General features: G+C 41.9%; 1 protein-coding gene and 1 long non-coding RNA gene across 12 annotated transcripts in view; one reads left to right on the top strand and one right to left on the bottom strand.

The window, feature by feature from the left end:
* The window catches only part of mrtfab (myocardin related transcription factor Ab), a 29461-nt gene extending 6345 nt beyond the window's left edge, over positions 1-23116 (bottom strand). Inside the window, exons 1-10 of one of the 11 annotated variants that reach the window (XM_011605030.2) lie at positions 23009-23116; positions 22341-22402; positions 20610-20798; positions 19946-20050; positions 4931-4996; positions 2021-2076; positions 1619-1694; positions 1173-1331; positions 423-586; positions 141-272 (exon numbers count right to left, since the gene is read on the bottom strand). In XM_011605030.2, the coding sequence (XP_011603332.2) occupies positions 141-272; positions 423-586; positions 1173-1331; positions 1619-1694; positions 2021-2076; positions 4931-4996; positions 19946-20050; positions 20610-20733 (882 nt within the window). In that variant the 5' untranslated portion in view covers positions 20734-20798; positions 22341-22402; positions 23009-23116. Of the gene's footprint in view, positions 1-140; positions 273-422; positions 587-1172; positions 1332-1618; positions 1695-2020; positions 2077-4399; positions 4906-4930; positions 4997-5103; positions 6003-8741; positions 9636-15864; positions 15980-16007; positions 16489-16720; positions 16740-19945; positions 20051-20609; positions 20799-22340; positions 22403-23008 lie in introns of those variants that run through there. The other 10 variants (XM_029840155.1, XM_029840159.1, XM_029840162.1 and 7 more) reach the window with 10 other exon arrangements.
* On the top strand, positions 4537-5130 carry LOC115250669 (uncharacterized). The gene is made up of 2 exons (XR_003889248.1): positions 4537-4653; positions 4912-5130. It is a non-coding gene; the product is annotated as an uncharacterized lncRNA (long non-coding RNA).
* Positions 23117-23156: the final 40 nt, after the last annotated feature.

The following is a 23156-nucleotide window of genomic DNA, read 5'->3' as shown; positions in this document are numbered from 1 at the left end:
CTTCGCTGCTAATAGCAGTTCCCCAAATAAAGATTAAGGTCAGATTTTTTTTCCCACAAGTAATGAAATCTGCAGGATGCTCAACTCACGATAAGAATTTATTTAATGTATCTGTGACAGAATAAGGAGTATTCCAGTACCTTGAGCTGTCCAGGAGAGGATCGAGTGATTGAAAGGGTTCCTGTGAGTCCATTTGCCACTTTTGGAAATGCAGGGAAGTCTGTTCCATTCACCTGGGGAGGAATGGGTGGAGGTGGGGACTGTGTAATGAACTGTGGAAACAGTGTGCTGGTTAATGATGGAAATATTTTACCACATATCTTTATTTAATCATCAGGGCAAACTAATTTTCATAGAACTTTACTGTGTATAAAAGTCAAGAAGGTTTAATTTCTTCTTTAAACTCATTTCTGCTTCTTTACCTGTGGAGGCGACATGTCCCCATTCTGACTGAGCCTGTCAGAGGGTGAGAGCTGTGGGACGGCACTCAAAGGAGAATCATGATTGTTTGGCTGGTCTGGTGACAGAGCATCACTGCTGTCTTCATCTAGAGATGAGCTCTCACCTCCAGCCCCCTTTGGAGAATCTGTGATCATGAGGAAAACCTTTTTTCTCAGTGCAAATAGTGCAAAATAAGGACAAGACCTTTTCTCTTCCTGGGTACTGAACAACTATGTATAAGGACGTGGTGAATCACACAAATGTACATTTCAAAAGAGGCCTGTGTCCAAACATGTTTGTTGCAAAATTTCTGCAGTGAGGTTACTCAAAGGTGTGGTTTTATTCTAAACATCATAACATGAATGTGCTGAAACCCTGTATCGTAGTGTGCAGATGAAGCAATTACCCTACACAATTTAAAGTGTGCTCAGACTGAATGGAAATCAGGTTTAACGGCATAATTACATCACAGCTCAGGAAAAGACACTTACACCTTGTGGAGCAAAACACGACAAGACTGTTAAATTACATTAGGGTGTTTGAGTGTGCGGCAGCATGTGGCGAGAACAGGCCTGTGAATGTAAAATGACTTCTACTTCACTCCAACACTAACTCATTTCTGCTTACACTGTTGTGGGCGCCTCACTCAACACTTCATCAATACTAGAAATACAACTACTGTGAGTGCAGAATTATTATTTGTGGTTAAGTGGTGCGTGATGTTCAAGTACCCAGTGGTGAGAGCACAGAGCAGCTGACGGACAAGATATTCTTATGAACCAGTTCGATGGGACCGGGCCTGTGGGAGATCTTGTCGTTGAGGTCGTCGGCCAATCGTGCTCGTTTCAGCTGCAACTGCTTAGCCTGCAGAGACGGTTCTGCTGACGTTTCTACAGAGGAAATAATATTGAGATCAAGTTAAAGTTACAGTGAAAAACATAGAAGCATGAAAGATAAGAGTCTTAAATCTCCGACAGATCTCTGACAGAAAGTTTAATGTAGCAAGAGTAGAGCATTTAAAACATCTGAGGTCTGACTCCAATTTAACACCAAATTACTGTCTACAGCATCTTCTATCTTTAAAAAAAGAGAAGTCTCAAGTGAAGCTTGTTTACCAAAGGTAACATTTTGAGTTTTTTCTTTCTATTAATTTTACTGTACAAATCACACAACTCACCTTCCAGAATATGCATCCTGACCAGCTCAGAGCGCTCAGGACGACACCGGATCTTCCTTTTTAGATAGTCCTCAGTCTGGGTAAACCATGAGACAGAAGAGTTTAAAGGCAGATGATCACAAAAGGATGCACACTTGGCACAATGTAACATTGATGCTTCTAGTTAGTACACGTGAAAGCAGTCAGAAAGCATATGATTTAATTCCTCAAAGTTGAACAATAATAGTTTTATGTCACCGTTGCAGATACAGTACTGAAGTGGTCCCTGAGCGTGGGAAGGGGAACCGTCCACCAACCATTTCACTAACGTAACAAAGTGCTTTATTGTGACTGCTGTAACTGTGTTTTGGTCTGTGTAATTGCAACAAATAAAAACAGTGGGAAACACATCGAGACTCTCACCCTTGCTCGCTCCAGACTCCTCCGCTGTTCGTGGAAAGATGCCGGGCTCTTCAGTGCTGCATGGACGGAGGCGGGAAAACAAAGACAGACGGATGAAAATGTGGTTCATGTTGACTCTGCTGAGAGTCACGGAGCTCACTTCAGGTATATGAGAATATGTGAAAACAGCCAGGGGAAGACTCCTGGGGAAGTGGCCTGCAGGGCTAGAAGGTCAAAAATGTTGTTACTGATTCTGCAGTGAGATGTGAAGGTAAATAATGCGTCATTTTCACCATGGTTATCATTAGGAAATGCGACAGCAGCTCATATCTTTTGATCGTTACTGTGTTGCTTGTGTTTTGTTTGAGTAAATGATTTGATCCAAGTGCCATGTATCAATCACAGGTATTCCTGCCATTATCCAGGTAGCCTTTTGTATGATCACATATATAGGTTTTGTCAATACAGTGATCCCTCGTTTATCGCGGGAGTTGCGTTCCAAAAATAACACGCGAAAAGTGAAATCCGTGAAGTAGTCAGCTTTATTTTTTTTAAATTATTTTACAATGCAATACTGAACTATAGAATGAAACCAAAAATCAAAACCTGTTTTAAAGCCCAAAATTTGTTTAAAACAATAATTTTAATCTAGTAATACAAGGTTGGAAACATTGTCACTGGCGTATTTCAGTCCCAGCTGTGCCTCTTCGTCCTGACTCCGCTCCGCTGGAGCGTCTGTTTCTACTGAAGGCGCAGGAGTCTTTCTCCGAGAGAAGAACATTGTTATGGGTAGTTGTTGGTGCTCTTTCTTTTTCTGAGCAAGAAGATTTTTATAAACGGATATGCCACCTTCGATTATATTTGAGAACTGCAATGAACGACTCGCAAAAAAAAATCCGTGAAGCAGCGAAGCAGTGAAAGATGAAACGCGATATAGCGAGGGATCACTGTACTGTTGAAAACTGTATGAAATCAGAAATATGTCTTAATCGATTCTATCTAATCTACAATGACATTTCCCTCAAATGCATATAAAGGTAATTAGTTTAGTATAACTAAATTAAGAAAACATTTTAAAGACCAAGTCTTTAGCAAAAGTAAAAAAAAAAAAATCATCTCAATGACAAACAAAAATTATCTGTAGAATTTAGGGAAGGACAAAGGGAGGATAGTGGCAGTTACGGTGATGCAACACAGCCAATATATGGTTGGTCAATAGTTGCTGAAATCCCTCACACCTCCCTCAAGCTACGGGAGTGGACAATCTGTGTGAGAGATGACTACTTGTGCAGTGGGTGGAGGTATTCCTCATTTCATAGCCCCCGACACTCAAAACAGAAGACCTAAATACCAAGCTTGTGCAATTACAAACAAAACTAAATAATGACCTTAACTACTACCTTAATGACAAACTCTGACTATGAAATTGGGGTAATAACGGGTAAATTGAGGTAGAATCAAACTTTAGGTAGTATCACAAACAGACACACAATGTCAAAACAAACAGTGGACAGGTAACAGGTAACAGCAGCAGGCAGGAGGTCAGGTGTAGTTAACATGCATTTATCTAGTTCTCCCTCTTTTTGTAGGTTGTCTCCTCATATTATCTTATGACTAGCTGGACGGTGAGGTACCGGTATATGTAGTACGTGTTCTACATACTGATGCTAATTCAGTGGTCTGGCATGAGGCCTGCTGCAGAAGGATACAGGCAGATTTATCGTAAGTAATAAATGGAGTGGACGTAGCCCACTAGTGCTTGGTCAGATTGGCCACTCTGAGTCATTCTTTCACTGCACTTTGAGCCACCTTAATTAGTTTAAATGCTTTGCATCTCTCTCCCTTCAGACATTCAGCTTTCCTGCTTATAGCTCTTGCTTGCCCCCCCCGCCCAGGTTTCCGTCCTACAATGATTAAGAAAAGAAGATGCCAGTTCTAAACCAGATATTGCAAAATAGTGAAACAATGTCCAGAGCAGTAAGTTTTCTCCCGATGAGATCAATTCGTAAAAAGAGAAAAATACTGTATATTTCCTGGCAAAATGCATATTTTTCTCCTCTGTAGCTGTGGCAACAGAGTGTAGGTGGTGCCTCAGTTAATACAACAGTTATTTACTAAACTGAGCCAAATTAACCAAGCAAAATGCCGTCAAGCAAACGATCACTGAATGTTTAGGCAACATGGGAAAACAATGAATATTAATGGAACACCCCTCCTTACGACAGAGACTGCCTAAACTTCTGCTTTGACATCGATTCTGACTTTCAGGTGGAATTTATCCCAAAATCTATAGAGTTAAAATCAAAGAAAGCATTATTACTGAAATTATTTTAATGCTGCACTCACTTTCTCATACTTTATCATGTACACATTCTTACTGTACTATAAGTTTTCACTCACTTTTCTTCAGAAAGTGCCTGGTCCATGCACTTATTATAGTACCGGTACCTATCGCTATGCTTTACAGACAAAATGTCGAGGGAAACAACAGTAAGAAGTTGCAACTTGCACTCTGCGGAACTGTGAAACAGGAAGTAGGGGAAGCTGCCTGGTTTGATAATGTCGCTTCTAAATATGACCTGCAGAGCAGATGTAATTATACCAGCAGCTCTTTTGCAGCTCAAATGGCAGGAGGATATATCATCTAAACAGAGGTAATCATCGAAAAATACACCAGGCACAGTAAATAAGATATATAATATCACATGTTGCATTTAAATTCTAATGCTCCCGACATCACAGAAAGTTTGCACTGGTACTATATAACAACCACGTTCATTTGAGGAACAATGACTAACGGCGTACTATAAAGACAGTATCAATACTTTAATATTTAGTTGGAGCTGATATCTAGTAGGAAATTCCATGGTGTAACACAGGCTGTGTCACAACTTTGCATTTAAATTTTAAAGACTGGATGCAGCGACTTACGTGGCATGATCCCCTGGCTGACCAGTTCCTCTCGTGTGCGTCTCTGCTGGAGTTTGAGCTGGAGGACTGCATGGAGACAGAGGAGGTGTGGGGAGAGACAAGGGCAGAACAGATCGTCAGTGGCAATTACCGTCTTCTTTTTATCAGCAGTCCATCATCCAATTTTAAACAACCATGTTGTGGTACTTCACAGCTGCAGAGAGGACCCGATTTATCATCACATTTCCCCCTAGGTTTTTTCATTTGAAGCTACAAAGTAGGCCGGTCGGAGAGGGCGTGAACGGCTTACTACACACTTCCTGTTTCTGTATTTTGTCTTCCTGTGGTGTAAATGTCTGCAATCTCTATGGAAATTTACAACCCAAAATAATAATAAATGATTAACCAAGCTTACGTTTATAAGCAAGAAAGCAGTTTGTACCGAAACAAAAAAGCAAAAGAAATGCAAAGGATTGATAGTACAACACAGGAAGTGCATGTTACATAACAGTACAAGGGGCTTGAGGACCGAAAGAAACTGGACTATGTTGACTTTTGTGTGCAGACACACTATTTTTACCGTTGAACAGTGCGATGCACAAAAGTCCCTTTTCAAAATGATAGAAAACTGCCTCTCCACAGAGGAGGGAGATACGCACTGCTAATTTACATGCAGCGCTCATGATTTTTATCATTGGTTTTCATTCTTGAAATTAAAAACCTGTTGAACAGGCAATAACAGCAGTATCTTAAACATGCGTTTAAAATAATGGGATTTTAAACGTGGCTGTAGTGTTTTGTCATTTACTACACATGCGGCTTTTGGTCACATGCACATAGTTGTGGAAGGGTTTGTTTGTGCAGCACTGTTGTTTAATGACTTTATAATGTAATAAAGATTCTACAATCGTGTTTAATCTTAAGACAGTGGGGCTTTTGTTAGTTTAATATAGTAATACCAGGGGAGATGAATTTATTTTCAGATTAAAATGCTGTCACCAAGCGTTGTCTTAATTCTTAATCATGCATATCTTAATTCCTGCAAGTCTTTTTTTATGCGTACCAGCAGTGTCTGTCTATCCAAGCGTGTCTGAATAGGTTTCTTTCTGCTACCCCAACACCACCTGTTCCTTCCTATTAACAAAAGTGAAATTATTGATCGGTGCAGGTTAACTAACCCCTGAACGACTGATGATAGCGCTCCGACGTAGATTTCACAATAATAGGCAGATTGCTGAATGTCATTCCTCGAGTCTGTGCTCTCCGTCTTGGGGGGACTGGACTTACTCTAAAGTCTTCCCTCTAGACGCCATAACATGTCAGCTTACAGTTAGCGACATAAACATGAAGACCTAAACACAGCCAGGAGAGCTCGTGTTTATGTTCGGCCGCTAAGATGAATTCGACCTCAGTGCCAAACAAAAAGGCCAAACACTTGCGAGACTCGCATGCTGCCTGAACACACACCAGGGAAGAAACCCCACACAGATAGAAAGAAGCTGACCGCGCCATGACTCTGTCCAGGATAACATACCCAGCCACCTAACACTTCCACAGAGGTGGTTTATTCTGGGAAAGAGAATCTTACACTTCTATCTCAGCCACACATCTCCAAACTCCCTCCTTACACTCTTTTATAAATGGGACACCGCAGTTCACAGTTTGCTCTCTACTTTTATTTTTACAAAACAGTAAGTAAAACCATTAATATACTGTAGAATAGCACCTTAAATGTGTCAGCGAAAGGTTTCAGTGTGAAAATCTATGGGGGGGTGTAGGAAGCTGGAGGAAACAAAAAGAAATCAGTACACCAATCAAAAATAATCAAAACTTATATGTGTAATGCAGGAAACAAACAGCAAGGAATCTGTAAGGAATGTGATAATATGATGCTCACATGCGTGTAAACCCGTGTTTAATATGAGGTTATTGCAGTGCGTGTCAACATTTACGCTCATCTCCAACACGCAGGTTATTCCTCACAGTATTGTTTCATATCTTCACACAATAACTGTCATGTTAATGTTCTTAAAACTCATCCACACTAGCGTAAAAAATGGGCATTAGAATAATGTGAGCAATAACATATCTATGGGGGTTCATCTAAGAAAGACAATTAAAGAAAGGGCAGGTTTACTGGGAAACAGCCATGGCGCTGGGTGGAGAGAGAGAAGACAAATGGTTCTACATTTACAGCTTTCAGATCAGACAAATGAAGGCCGTTTGCTGGTTCCCTCAAAGACACTGCCTGACAGTTTTCGGTATCCTGGCGGTTTGTTGTAAAGATGACAGCCCACAGAGAAATACAGATTTAGTTCAATAGTGACCTTCCATAAAATACCACAAGAATAACAAGTGTGCTTATGCTTTTTCAAAGTTATCGAAGAACCTAACAAAACTACATTAATGAAGCGATATCAGCAGCTTGACTGACAACCGTTAGTTCTAAAATGTAGAGCATCTGCAAAACCTACGATAGGAGCTTCACATTCAGACCGAGAAACAAGACTGCAGTTTCTTACACGGCGTCTGTTAACCTCAAGGTTGGGTGTAAGGTTAGAGGAAAAGTCTGGTGAACGAGAGCCAAGCTCTTGGCGGCCAACTAGGCTAATGCCGCTCATGTGTCATAGACCTGATTTTCACATGTCTGAGTTCATCACTGTCCTCAAAGACCTGCACCCTAAACCTGCACATAAACCAATCATGACATAAAGACAGTGCACTGCATTGAGGCACATTAAAAGTTAAACGGATGCTGCTACACAGCAAATGTCTGGCATCAGTGCTGGAAATGTTCTATTCAGAAATCCGGCGTGAGCTCATCCTGTAACAACCACAGTTTGATTGCATCTGTGGCACAGAGTCATAAATGCCATGACACACTGCGACAAATTGTGGCAGCAGCTAAAGGGCAAGAACAATACAAGGTGAAAGCTTTTTGTGACTTGGAGGGACTCTTGATGCTTTGGCACTGCTGCCCTGTGTGGCGAAGTCTGATGAAGACGAGTGTTCACAGTGAATACTAATTATCTTAAAGTGCAAGGAGGATGAGTTGTATTTTCCAAGCTTTAATGGCTCCCTGCCGTTTACATTCACCAATATTTTCAGCAGCAATATAACTCACGAGACAGAAGACATCAATCTTTTCTTTTTTCCAACTATCAGCCGTACAGTCACGCATTCACACTCAGTGTCGGCTGTTGCTACGTGGCTGCTTTACACCTTTTTGTGCATTTTCTTTTCTCTCGACTCAAACCCTCAAGTGTTGCCTGAGCATCAACACTTCTGACATTTTTACGTGGGGCTGTCCTGTCTGATAGCAACTGTGCACAAATGCACCATGAACATACAAATAAATACAACTGGCAACACAGAAATACATGTGTGTTTTGGTGCACATTCAGACTTTGCGGTCCTTCTTCAAGGATAGAGGCACCATCAACTTAAAAGGCTGCTGAAGTGCAAGTGACCTCAAAGCCAGACTCAGAAATTTACTCCATTGATCAGTTTAATTGGACAAATCCATAATTATACTAGAAAAAAGCAACCAGAGAGCACAGCCACAGACCTCCAGCAAGCAGGTCATTTCACCCCATATTGTGACCTACACCCATGGTACAGTATAGTTGGAAGTCCCTCTGGAATCCAGAATGTCACAAAAATGTAATCATCTGTTCACTGGCCCATTATTGCTCTTGATATTTCATTAAAATCCATTCATAGGTTCTTTAGCTATTATATTTACAAAGGCAGAAGAAAGCCGGCTGACACGTAACCTTTGCAGAGGTTAAGCCAACATGCAGGCTCATCTTGTTTGTCATGGCTTGCCCACCTTCTTTAAGGCTGTGATACACATGTCTCTCATGATCCAATATCAGCCCAGCTTTCTCCATATCTTCTCCCATTAGAGGAGAGCCAGGAGGGGAAGGTTCCAGTGACAGGCAATGGTTGGTATCCAGCATTATCATTCCGAAAAGTAACCAAGATCAAATGGCAACAATGGAAGTCCTCATTCAAAGAGGAACACTGCTGATTATGGAGGAAAGAGTAGTCCTTGAGCCCCACCAGCTGTCGCTTCAGTTAGCTGTCCTCACTTTAGCGGAACGTGGCTTTAATGCTTCAAAAGACTCCATACAAGTCAGCTTTCTTTTTCTTTTTAAAATCAAAATATAAGAAAAATGCTGCAACAGCCTCGCTGCCTCTCTTCTGCTGCCTCTCTCTTCAGTATCAGTGGAATCGATTTGGTCTGTCTCAGCTTCTCTCTCTCGCTCTCTTTTTCTTCTATTCTCTCCTTCTTATGCAGTAGCAGCCGTTGAGTCACGACAACACAATAAAGATCTCCACGAGGGGGGTCCAAAGGGTGAGTGGATGAAAAGAACCCGAGACCAGAAGCAAAATAAACCAAATAGCGGCTAGCGTCAGAGGAAAAGAGGACAGCGGTGATCTCAGTGAGTGCTCTAGCTACAGCTCCTGCTGAATCTCTCTTTTCTGTTCTCTCTCTCTCTCTCTCTCTCGCAGGGAGTGTTGCCGATAAAGTTCTCCTGCTCAGCTGTTGCCATTCATTCACCGTTATAAGCTGGGGGTGGGGATAGGGGGGTGCCGCATGTAAAACTGTCTAACAAACACAGAATATAGAACTACCGACTTCCTGAGACATGGTTGAGTTCTTGGGCTGTCTCAAGAAAAGTGACTGGGTTTATTAGCAGTTTTTATTGGACATTGGTAAATGGCAGTAACTGACTTCAGTGCTGACACAATCATTTACAATCAACCTTTTGTTCAGACGCGGGGGCGATCATTTCAAATGATTAACTGATGCTTGATCACCACAGCAATAGTGGGACAGTCTCGATAAAGTCCTTGCATTCACACAAATGAGGAAATACTGGCACAGCTGGTAATGTGATGCCAACAAGTCATTGTGGCTGTAAAAGTCACAAAACCAACTGTGGTTCCTGCAGAAGGACGACAGTAAACCTCCCTGTGGGCACCAACCACCACCAAGTCCTCCCCCCTCTTCATTGCTGTTTTAAATAGCAGGGCCAGCTGGCTATTGAGGGGGCTATATTCAGCTTGGAATCACCTGTGTGCTGGCGGGGTTAAGTTACTCTGAAACACACACATCGCACCCTCAAAATATACAATAAAACTTTTAAGCAGCTTGTGCTTAGACAGAACCACAGTTAAGACACTCAACCTAAAGACACTTGCAAAACTTCTTTTTTACTATAACAGTAAAAAAAAACATGAACAAAATAACAACTGAAGCCAATGTTGCCCCATCGAAGCGGCGACACAGATGACTGCAGCGCACCTGAAATCACAGGCAGCACCTTGAACAAACAGGGGCTGCGACCTACCGTAACTGTCTGTTCCGTGTCTGTGATTAGAGTACACCTGCTGTTATGATTCACAGTCTCGGCAGGAAACAAGAGATGACAACACACACACTAGGATTAGAGTGTCGCTATGTGGGTTGTGCCAATCTCAGCAATACACACACGTACATAAACCGACACACCGGATGCCAACCATAGCTGTATATTTTAATCTGTGTGGCTCAAGAATCATGAAGTCCGAAAAAAATTAATCTGTCAACTTCATAATGTAACCCTGCCGGCAGCGTTTCTGAGGCCTTCTTCAGGAATTTATTCTGCCAGCATCAGGTTCAGAAAAGTCCTTTAAAGAGTGGATTCATTAGTTACTCTCAAACTATCGCATTTACAAGGCTCTCTCCCAAGTCGCAGCCATTCTAGTAAATGTTGGTTAACCTTTTGTGAGAGAAATTAGCTGTCAGGAGTCTGACACTGGGAACATTCCAGTAAAACTATGTGGACATTCTTATCAGGGTTACCATTTATTATCAAACAGCACTTCTGTCACAAATGGCACATTAAATTCTTCTCAAGATGAGAATCGTCCTGTGGGTATGTAAATAAAAAACCTCCCACGCTGTGTCTCTTCGGTCATTCTAACCTGGATCTCTGGTGCTACTTGGGCTGAAGAGCCAAAAATATTCCCTGCTTGCATTTAAAACGACCCCCAAGTTGAACATTGATGCAGTGACCTTGATTTTTTTTACTGTCAAATTGTCTGAAGCTGAGAGAGTAATGTGACTACAGCCTAAATATTTTCAGTTTTACACTGGTGGCAGAACATTGTGACCCTCTAAGGCAGAATATACATCCTCCAGACACAACTCATCCAAAGCAAATATCCAACAACAATCTGTTAACCTTCCCATGACAACTAAGCAAAAATGAAAAACAAGATAGTACATAAAACGTCAATGTTTTTATACATAAAACGATTGTCTAGGAATAGGTACGCTTGGGGCTTTCATATGAATTCTAATAGTTGGAAAAGTTTGGACTGTTTCTTACATCAATGTCATCAGTTACTTATCACTAAGTACTATTAACCAAAAGGGTGAATATCACTAATCAATTTGCAAGATTTTGTGCTGGTTTTCATATTAACTCATCAAAATAAATATGGACAAAGAATGAACCAACCAAATATGACATCATCCATATAAACAACAATCAACAGAAAAAGTTACAGGTCAGCCCAGCCATTAACATTCCAGCAGCTCCTTTTGTTGTCTGCTACTTCCTTGTTCCCTGACCCCTTCCCTTCTCTTTCCTCACCCACTCTGCTGAGGAATGTACCAACACTGTTTGCCTTTGGCTATGAGCCAATGATGACATCAGGTAAACAACTTCTTTCCTCCAAGAGCAGAAGCAAGGCACTCGAATGAAGAAGTCTGATAGCAGCCGTGAATCTATTCTCAAAGAAAGTTGTGAAATCTGGTACAAAACAGTGTTTCATAAAGCGTACAGCCAGTTATCGCACTGAAAACATGACCCGCTACCCTCCAAATAGGTGAATTTGCTCCAAAAAGCTTCACTAAATAAGTGAAAGTACCAATTCCTTTCATAGTCCATCACCAGAGTTCAGCTTTGCAATGTGCAGACATCTATAGCTTTGTGAAAAGCCATCTCTCGTGTCTACGTTAGTTACTGGGGAGATTTGCACGCAAGGCATACCTCATGTTGCAATAACAGTGAAAAACCAATGTATTATCCAGCCATTTTGCCAGTAATATAGGTATTTTTTTATACTTTTCTGGTACAGACATTTAAAAGATATGTTTTCATCTATATAGTGATTGCTTGGCACATTACATCTAACTCCAACAACAGTAGTAGTAAAAAATGTTTCAGGCTGCTAAAAAAAGCAGTGCCATGACACCGATGTCAGCTGAACCTTCAGTGCATGAACACATACACATTGCATAAGTTAAAATCTGAACACTGATTGGCTATGTAGGTAATGGCTCTCGTACAAAATGTCTGTTGTCTCACATCTGGTGTTAGAGACAAGTTCAACTATGGTCTTTTCACTAATTACACACTGTTGAAGGCCAGACAGGCTTCTGTAAGTTGAAGGAAAAATTAAATTGTCAGCTGGCAGCTGTTCATATCTGTAACATGAAGCCTCCTTCTCTGTAAACCCGAACTGAGTCATGGGGTGATGGAATAGCGGGGGAAAAAAAAGGTCATGTTTGGTAAAGGACATTTTCAGACAGTAAAAAAGAAGGAAAGACAGTCTCACAGCTGGGTGTTCCCTCAATAACAACTTTAGAAGAGACTGTTGCATAAGTCAAAAATGGGAAATAGGGTTTGTTATATGAACCCCTAATGCCCCTGCCCCACATATCAAGGAAATATACTTTCATCACCACTATTTTCCATCATAATGTCAACCTTCTGAGTAGGTTAGCTGCAAAGAAAGCTGGATAAAGGCGAACAAAGCTGGGCATCTGTGGTAGGAGGCTGTCGTTTGGTATGGAATTTAAAATTTCTTCCTCCCACACACACGTTATCCTGCACATTTTTCCAAGATCTTTTTCTGCAGCAAATTTTGACCTTTGAAGCAGCTTTGACATTAATGGTGTCCAATTTAGTAACACAATGTTTTTAACCGTTTAAGTGTGCAGAATTCCTAAAAACACAAAAGGAAAAGAACAACATGTTTTCACCAAGCTGCCACAGTACTAAACAACAAACAAAGGCAAAACATGGACCCACTGAGCTGAAAACAACATGTGAATGTGAGAATGGTGGGTTTCTGAGCAACTATGAAGTCCACAATAACCACAAGGATCTTTAATCTGGTGTGATGAAAGCCACCCATTTTAGGCACCGCAGTGAGGACAGATGAAAGAAGATCTCCACATTAAATATCTGGAATCCTTAAAGGTTTGATAATAGTGGATTTCCCTTATTTAGCCGCTGAATGACATAACAAGTGTCATAACAAGTGTCATTAAAGTGGCCTCAACTACATCCACTAGTAAACTAATAAGTCGTACATGGTTTTTGCCGATGAGTCACAGACTAAATGACAGGCTATTACTCAGAAACGCCACAATGAGGCTTGAAATGCACTAAACAACAGACCCACATCTGCTGAAGCAAATCCTCGGCCCAAAGCTCCAACATAGCAAAGGGCAGTGTTCGGTTGAGTTGGTTTTAATGTAATCGAGTAAAGAAAACAAAAGAATTCTTCATTACACCAAACTTTCTCAGGGAAGCTATCATTCCCTCACGATCCAGCTATAAAACATTATGCAAATGCTATGACAGTCATCATAACACAATAATTTCCATCAATATCAGTTCATTTCTGTCAGTGCATGCTGTATAAATATCCCATAATGCTTTCAGTTAAATATAAAAGTACAGATGGGTGTGTTCTGCAGCTGTGTTGGAAGCACTCAGCACTCCACAATAAGTGCAGACGTATATCCTGGTTTATAGTACTTTAGTAAACGTAAACTGTATGAAGTCCTTGAGTGAAATCTATTTGCATGCTGGGCTGCTCAAGGATGCAGGTTTTAAGACTGCTGTGCAAGCATGCACGTGCATGAGAGCCAGGAAAGATCACTACATGAGTGGGCTTGTACAAATGTTTCTGATGCTGATAAGGTGCTTTTCTTTAGCTTCAGGCAGCAAATCTGAGTGTGGCTCTCTCACTTCTCATTATCCAACAGGAATTTGCTGGATCACAAATCAGAGGCCTGAGTGTGTTGGTGCTTGTTTAAACGCAGTGCTGTAGGACACACTGTGTAAATGGAAGGCTACCAATTCTTGTAAGTGCATGTCCAGATCCTGGCAGTGATACGAACTGAGAAGTGTGTATATGTAGTGTGTGTATGTGTGTGACGGTGAGTCATACATATTCTGTGGGTGTGTGTGGGGTTCCGAGGCCACTTGCAAAGTTTTCTCATAAATATGTTTCTGAATAAATGTTTATTAGACTGAGCGCTATTTGAACTGAAACAATCACTGACTTCTTGTTTGGATTTAGCCTGTTTTGCATCATTGCTGGAACGTTGAAAACGTTAACACATTAAACTGTGTTATAAGAATCTTAAAAGATAGTAATTAGAATTAACAAGTAAGCATCAGTCATCTGTGATCAGATATGTGGGTACTGTGAATACTAAGCAAGAGATACTTGCCTAAATGTAACTGGCTCCATTTCTAGGCTATAATTTATATCAGAAGCTGATTATTCTGATTATAATTCAGTCTGATGTGTCTTGCAAGCCTAGTGAGAGATGTTTTCTTTTGGAGATTTATAATGCAGGGAATACAGTGATTATCTAATGTCATGACGCAGTCCTTGGAAGAAAAACAAGGAGACACACAACTGGACTGAGTTTACTGCAGCTGTGTGTCTAGAAAACTTTGAAACTCCACCCTTCCTTCCCTGTGTTTAGTCCCCGATGTCTTTTTTTAATTGTTTAGAGAATTGTTTAATCCGCTTTTTCTATCTATGCTGTTTCCCCCCCCTTCATGTTGATTCCTCCTGTATCCTGCCATCTATCAATCTCCTTATCTCATTCCTCTCTCTGCTCTCCTCCTACTCTCAGCATTGACAAAGTGCTGTGGTGCCTCGGCTGTTGGCTGCTTCCCAGTCTGTTACATAACAGCACCGTCAGACTCCCTGAATCACTGCTGGGCTAGACTGACCGGGTCGGGATGCATTTTCTTGCTATGGTATCATTAAGCGCTGCCCCATTGCTGGAAACTGTCTATGTAGATTCTGGATTTTCACCAGGGAACACTACGTCTGCACTTCTATCACTATTAACGCATCACAGCCATAGTGACATTATGGCAAGACCGCCGGATTTTCATTTCTCCATGTGTGAAAATCACTGATGGAGTTTTAGTTTGGTTTACCAGGAATCACACCACCCACATTTGCAGTAGTTTTAGATCCCATAATACTGTTTAAACCACAGTTGCACATGAGTTTGAATGAAAGACACCATTTCCTGTGCTGCAGCTATGGTCTGTGGTTTAACCTGTGCAAATCTGTTCAGGCAGTACCGACTGGGGCATTTCCACCTAAATCTAGAGCAGAGCATTTAACCTACTTTGCCTCTCTGGCTCCAGGCTCCAGTGAGCCTAGGCTGTCTTCCCTTTTCCACCTCCAGCCCATCTGGGCTGTCTAGCTCTGATCATTATTCCCCCTGAGTAAAGGGGGGTAGAGTGGAATTTACTATACAGAAACCACACCTTTGGATCATTGCAGCACACTTGATTTACAAGTTTTCCTTAAACCCACCAACACCTGGCTTTGCTGCCCCACCTGTTTTTGTTCTGGGGTCTCTCTGATGTAACACTTCAGGCAAAACTGAACATTCCCTGTAATCTCAGGTTTAGAAACGCGATGTGCAGCCCCTACACTTTTCACCAAACTTTCAATTTGAATAAAATAAACTACGGGTAATCTTATATTCCACCAACAATAACAAACGAAAAACCCAAAAATAGAATGAGCGTGGCTTGACGACATAAAGCTCATCAACTGCATGTTGTCAGCATGTTCTGGAGGACAGACATGCACGTGCGAGCTGCAGCCTGCAGCGACTTTACCTGACAGGATAGTCATATCCCTCTGCACCATGATGAAGTGTAGCTTTACACTCCCGGCAAAAGCACAGTGAAAAACGTGCGAAATCAAACACAAGCGAGGTCCAGCAGCAGAAAAAGCCACATTGAATGTGTTATCCTCTCACCGGCAGCTCCACAGGTAGTAGTGCTCCTCACATTCCCTTTCCTTTGACTGTCCCGTCTACAAGCGTGTGCTTGTCCCGCCAGAGAGGGCGTGTAGGTCTGTGTGTCACTCACTTATTACCAACAAGGTCCACCCAAAAGTAGTGTCACTTCTTCTGTCCTCTAAATTCTGTGCAAATGTATCTTGAAGGAACTTCAAAAGTCTGGGTATGCGTCCTCATTTCTTAGCCGATTTGGTATATGAACTAAAGAAAACAGTTCCACGCCTCACCTCCTCAACTAACACGCCCTCTTTTGCTTTGCATTTCCCCTCGCTTTCCTTCTGTTCCCTCTCTGAGAAGTTATGCAATGCTGCCATTACAGACAACACCTCCCCCCTTCTTCCGTCTTCCTTCGACTGCAGCCGACCCCATCCAAAAGCTTCTCCACCTGATAGTTTTGAGCGATTTCAGAACATCATGTTTTACGTCATGCTTTGGTTCTTTCAGACAAAAATGTCACCGTTACTGCATTTTATAAAAATCCTTTATACAAAGGCTGCCATGAAGCAGCCTTTGTATAAAGGATTTTTAACCAAAACCCCTTAAAGGTTTTGTTTTAAAGTTTTTTCAACAAAATCCATTAAATGATTTTTAACTAAATCCTTTAAATGTGCATGTGAACCAAAAAAAAGAGTGATCATCTTGATAAACGTTTTACATTTTTGCCTACATACCCATGTGTTGGCCCGTGACTGACGCTCCAACCTTTTGTCATTAACACATTACATAACCTGCCGTTAGAGATAAGCTTTACGATGAGGGTATTCCATTATGACACAACATGTGCAGTCATGTTTACAACAGACTCAACATCTTTAAGCGTAATTAGCCCAAACACCTCAACAAGTCTGCATTCAGGGAGCAGAGACAAGCGTGGAGAGAGGAGTGAAGAGAAGGAGCTGTAAAATTTGGGTGTGGTGTCCTGAGGATGTGTTCCTGCATGTGTGTATCCAGAAAGTAAACACGGCCTGTGAGCACACGTCACAAGCCTATTAAACTTTTCATCATATGATGTAAACCTGACATTAAATACAGCAGTTTTGTTCCATGTGGAACAAGTGAGGACATGTGTTAGTCTATACACCTCGAATTTGGGTGCAATCATCAATGGCACCTTTAGGCTTCACAGAGTTCATAGGTCAAAGTTGGATTGGATTCTTTCACTTGGGGATATTAGCCAAGATGACGTTAGGGGAGGATATTCATGCCTTAATTCGGTCTAAATTGGATTAGTGTAGGTCACTGTAGGTCGTGGCCGATCATTGCTGACTGGCACTGTTCCAGTTTTGGCCGCACGTCACTTACTGTTTATTATTTAAGGATGGGAATTAACATGGTATTGTTTTTAGAGCTTCAAATGGGCTGTTCTCTCGTCATTCAGCTGCATGTTCAGAGTTTGTCCCAAGACCTAGATCAAAGAATGACCAACCATTCACAGCAGCTGTTTGAAAGCTTTGCAATTGTTCACCTGTACAAAGCTTTGTAAAAAATGTGATACGAGTTGAGCTTGGTGGCCTTGGTCCCTTCCATTATTTCCTATTGTGTTGCACGTGGGAATGCGAGGATGAAATAACCTAGTTTAGAAGTGGCACTCTTGGCTGACCTATATGTCACACTAGCTGTTTAAAGATGGCTGTTGTTGTTTGCGACGGCCTTTTCACCTACACTCAACAAATACCGGTTCAGTTGGTTCGAAGAAAAAAAAACAGATTATTTCGGTACACGGAACTCGAACAGAAAAAACGTGCTTCTCTGGTTTTATCAGGCATTTCCACAACCAAATCTCCACAACACCATCACATCTGAGGTATCTGAATAACTGAACTAACCAGTCTTATATGTTTCATTTGCCACATGCTCTCTGTATCCAACTAAAATGCTGGAAATTGCTCCAGCATGCATACGCCTTAATCCAAATTAAGATAGACAATGCAGGTGTGCATGTTTTAAAACCTCCGCACTGGTGAATGACCCAGAACAAAAACGACGTTAGCCTACGGCACTCTTGTCTGCCTCTCGGAATCAACCTGACAACAAGGAAGAGTGTAAATCTGTACAGTTAGCCATCTCTCTAGCTGCCTGACTCCAGTGGTTTATTGTTGTGACCAAAAAGATGCATATCACCACCTAGAGTCACAGAGCACATCACGTCTTCCCATCAGCCATCTGACTTTCTCCAATGAATTCAACTGGAACAAGGAACAAATTCCGACAAGACGCCAAAGTCCAATTCTGAGCATATCTCATTTAAGCTGTGCATGTTAAGGTACTGAGTGTAAATCCCCTTAGTTACTTAGTTATTTGTTAACGTTGACTTTATTCCAACCTGTAATCTTAAGTCACGTTAACAAGAGCCAGGCCAATAACCAGAGCTTCTGGCATTCCTTAAGAAACCTGTGTGCATCTGTAAGTTGCCCTAACACTTCAAACACAAAAATGGAGAGCTGATGTCAAGTTTCCCAGCATGATTCAAAGCAGGGCAAACCCATGTACATCATCCTGCACAGAGAGCCAAGTGCTCCAAGTCCAGACATAAAAGGTTTGCAGGGTCTTGGACAGCAAGCGTGCAGCATGGACTAATCTAGTCACGTTTGCTACAGTGGCTTTTTCACTCCTTTCTTTCTGCAGACTAGAATATACGCAGCCTTTAACACAAACACACAGGCAGGCGCACGCCAAGTTCACCCGAGCACTTAAACAGAGGTAAACATTCCCTGGATAGAAGAACAAAACACACGGACGCAGTTGACATTTAACTTCTGTTACTTGGCTGCATCTCGCGTCTCCACTCTTTGCTTTAACTTATGTAACATGTTCTCCGTGCACGTTTTATAACCTGAGAGGAATTTATGTTGGACATGGTCCGCCTCTGTGAAGGATGAGTAGAATTCATCCAAATATTCACTTCAGCTGGATGTGGGGGGGTAGGGGGGCTGGCCTGTGCTTCCAGCACGTTCATGGAGGAGCTTGTGAATGTTCAGACATTAACAGACATCAGGGTTGGCCAAGCTGCCTGATCACAAAGGTGTGGGCTAGAGGGCTCAACATGCTTCTGTGTAGCCGATCCACAACGTGTACCTGTTCCCTGCATAGAGGGGTTCATCATTTTTGCTGTGGCGGACTGTCGCCTGGTTCGCTGTGCAACTTCCCGAGTATTGATTCAAATGGGCAAGGAGGGACAACACGCATTCCTCATATATGAACAGCCAGTCACACACAACAACACATTAGTGGTCAGAAACACACTATGAGGAAGCCAAAACAAAATCAGATGAGCTATTGCTTTCGTCATGTACCTCAAATGGGGCCATATCAGCGGTTCCCCATCCCCGACCCATGGACCGGTACCGGACACATTAACGCTAATTTAAACACACAAGCTAGCAAAACCATTAAAAAAGAGACATCTTTGGAAATATTCTTTGCCAAGTGAAGAGACAGAAGAAGAGCCTTTGACCACTAAGAAAAAGAAAGCTAGGACTAGAATAACTGACAGGACTAGAATAACTGACAGGACTAGAATAACTGACAGGACTAGAATAACTGACAGGACTAGAATAACTGGTGATTCCCGCCACCAAAGCCCACCCTGCATAATATGTGGCGACCGGCTCTCCTTTGAGGCAGTGAAACCTTCAAAACTGCTTCACCGCTTGAAGACCAAGCACTCTGCATTAAAAACAAACCTTCGGAGTATTTGGAAGGACAGAAGCAAGAACAAGAAGAACAGAAGCAATTAGTGAGGGCCTCCACATCAACAACTGCGAGTGCTCTAAGAGCATCATACTTGGAGGCTAACCGTATTGCTAAACCTAACAAGCCATTCACTATTGGTGAAGAACTGATCCTTCCTGCCAATAAAGACGTTTGCAGTGTAGTTTTTTACATATCACAGGTACCTCTGTGGGCTACTGCCGTCACTCGGCACATTGAGGAGATAGAAGAGGACATCGAGACACAGTTGTTGCCATTTCCGCCATCGCATCTGTGTGAAGCGAGGTTTTCTGCAGTCACAGCAACCAAACCAGAATTAAGGAGTCGATTAGACATAAAAAACACACTTTGGGTGTCGTTGGCTCACATTATCCCTAGATGGGACCATATCAGGGATCAGGGAAACAAGCCCGGGACTCTCATTGATTTAGTGTTATGGTGAGCTGCATGTTTCATGTATTTGTTTTGAGGTGGATCTTATTTTGAAAGCATGTTTAAGTGTTAGCATAGTGTTAGTGTTAGCAGCTTCTTTCTTTAGTTTAAATGGATAATGAACAAATGTAGATCACTCTGGTCAAAACTATCAAGGTTAGAATACAATATGTAGGAAAGTCGGAAAAGCCACAACTGGATATTATGTAGTTTGGTGAACTAATCACGGCTCGCCCTGGTCTGTGTAGGGTCAGTCCTCTCACCGCCTGGTTACAATTTTTGGGAGATGCGGTACATGTGGTGGTGACAAAAGGTCCAAAAATGAAGCAATCTTGACACAACCCCCTCCCTCACGCAGATGGAGAAGCATAAACTAGGCTCGGGAGAGCCAAAAGTGGGAGTGCTGCACTGTCTCACCATTCTTCCTCTCCTGCAGAGGCACCGGCTCTGGTGCAGGGTGAAGGGAAAGCTCTTGGAGCTCGCTGGTCACCGCCTCGCTCTGAATGCTCGGGACCAAGCCTTGCACCCTGGCGGCTTTCATGCTGTTGATGAGTGGATCCTCCTTTTCTCCGTGAGCAGCGTTGCCAAGGGGACAAGGACACCTACCTGCCATGAAATCAAAACATTCATAGTATCATGCTCTTAAATGACAGCGCCGACTCGTAGGTTCTTCCTCATAGATGAATAACTGACCATCATTCCCTAAAAAGCTACAGTTTGTGAAGCCAGGAATCATTGCTGAAATATTCTTTCAAGTTTGTGACAGCATTCATAATATCAACTATAAGGTATCTTTTAATTGGAGAAATCTGATATTTTGTTTTTCCTCCATGCCCTCATGACATTATCCTCCCAATCCTTTCTTTGCTGAGGTTTTGCCTTATTCACATACTATGTGCTACTTCCCTAGTATGTTATGACCCATCAGTTAATGGAAAACAGTGTTATGTCGTAAGGAATGGAAAATACAAGAACTTCCTCAGACTGATCATGTTAATAAATCAGTTCTGAGTGTTGAATTCAGCTGTGGAACAGAATAAAAGACAAAAGACATCTGGAACACTTCTACAGTCTGCAACATATTAGAGGCCTGTTTCCAAGAAACTCTTGCTTTGCTGTGGCTGCTGCTTTAGAATAGAATAAAATATGCTTTATTTGTCATTATACAATTGTACAATGAAATGTCAGATTTAGGGTTAATTCCTTATACCTCTTACGTTGGGTGATATTTGTAACAACCTCAGAACTCCTGCTGCACTTTGAAATGCTAAAGAACAGAACAAGGACGTTGCTAATGGTTAGCAGGGTTGAGTACGGTACTGATGGAGACTGTTGGAGTACTCCTCAGAGGACACGTTCTCACAAACCTACAATATTTACTCTGCCACAGCTTTCTTCATCATGCGTACAGCTTGAAATTTGATGGTGCAAGTAATACTAAATCAAGTACTGCATGCCCCACAACTCCTTCACCACCCTGTTACAACACCCAATTTACCACAGTGAAGGATAATGTTATTACACTGTCATCATGACAGGGCGAGCAACGTTGACAAGATCTAATATCTATGCTAAATCACCTGCTCATGGGAGGGGTAGTAGCACATAAGCAGAAATACAGACATGACATTTAGATGCACACATTGGCCTTGTTCAAATGTAACATGAAAATCACATGTCACTAAGCAAACACTAAATGCAAATTTAGCTTGAAGAGCCAAGTCAGAGGTCTATCAGGTTTGGATGTAATATGCAAATTTAGCAGTGCTGAAACTGCAATTTTAAAATCTGATCTTTATTTTATATATAATCAATTTTAGCGTCAGGATGTTGGGTTGCATTTTAGGACATGATGACTTGTGCAGGTCATAAAATGGCTCTAGATGGACGTGAGCTGGGGGAAGATGGTCATTTACTGATCTTGTGTAGTGGGTTGTGTTGGTAGCATTCCAGCATTCTCCTCCACAGCTCCATGCAAACTCCACTGAAATGGAACCAAGCAAGATATGCCTCCTCACTGCTAATAACTCCTCAATGTCCATATAAAAGGGTCTATTAGTAATCCCAAATACAACTATGAAGTTCTCTCTTCTCATTAGTTCATACAACTATGAAGTTATCAGCACCATAATCTGGATGATTGCTTACCAGTACTAGTCAGTGTTATAGAGGGGTTTTCCCATTTCAGCAGGACGGAGGATTGGAAAGTTCTGAGGAAGAAAGCACAAAAAAAGCGCTCTCATTCACTGCCAAACAGCCCTCTTCCTTCAGCTCCAGCATTCTGCGGATGATCACCCACTATCGGATTCACTGCGACTATCACGTTTGGCTTAAGGCCGTTTTGATGTAAAATACTTGAACAGCACTAGAATAACTGACAATACATGCTAGAATTCCCGTCGCAAACAGGCCGCTCCACAGATGCCATGGGGCATCAGCCTTCAGCTGTCACTGTCAAAAACACGACCAGGCTAAGCTATTGTTAGCCTGTCTGGGTGGGAGTTAACATGAGCAGTCTGGTTGCATTCTTACATCTATAACAACATCTATGCGACGGAACGAACGTTTAAAAATGCAGAATACAGTGCAGTATACAGATTGATACTGCCGACTACAGCTGAAGCCTACGCGGCATCCTTGTTGACTGTACACAGGCACCCAAAGTTAGCTAGCCAACATGTTAGCATTGCACTCCAACCAGCCATTAACTCTGGTTCGCTGTCCAAACTAAATCCACTGTTACGCCGCGTTCTTTTATAAAGTGGATCTCTCTAATGTCATGACGCTGCCCATGGTATTTAAACGTTTACGCTTACTTTTCATGGTCGGCGCTTATGATTCTGAGAAGATAAACGGATTTCGCATCTCACTACCACTTCCGAATCACAAAGGAAACTTTAACCGGAAAACCCTCCTCTACGTGGGACGCAAAGAACCACTTCCTTCACAACATAGTTTCAGGAA

Source organism: Takifugu rubripes, chromosome 1 (assembly GCF_901000725.2).
Source record: "Takifugu rubripes chromosome 1, fTakRub1.2, whole genome shotgun sequence".
NCBI lineage: Eukaryota > Metazoa > Chordata > Actinopteri > Tetraodontiformes > Tetraodontidae > Takifugu > Takifugu rubripes.
This window is presented reverse-complemented; position numbering and strand designations above follow the sequence as displayed.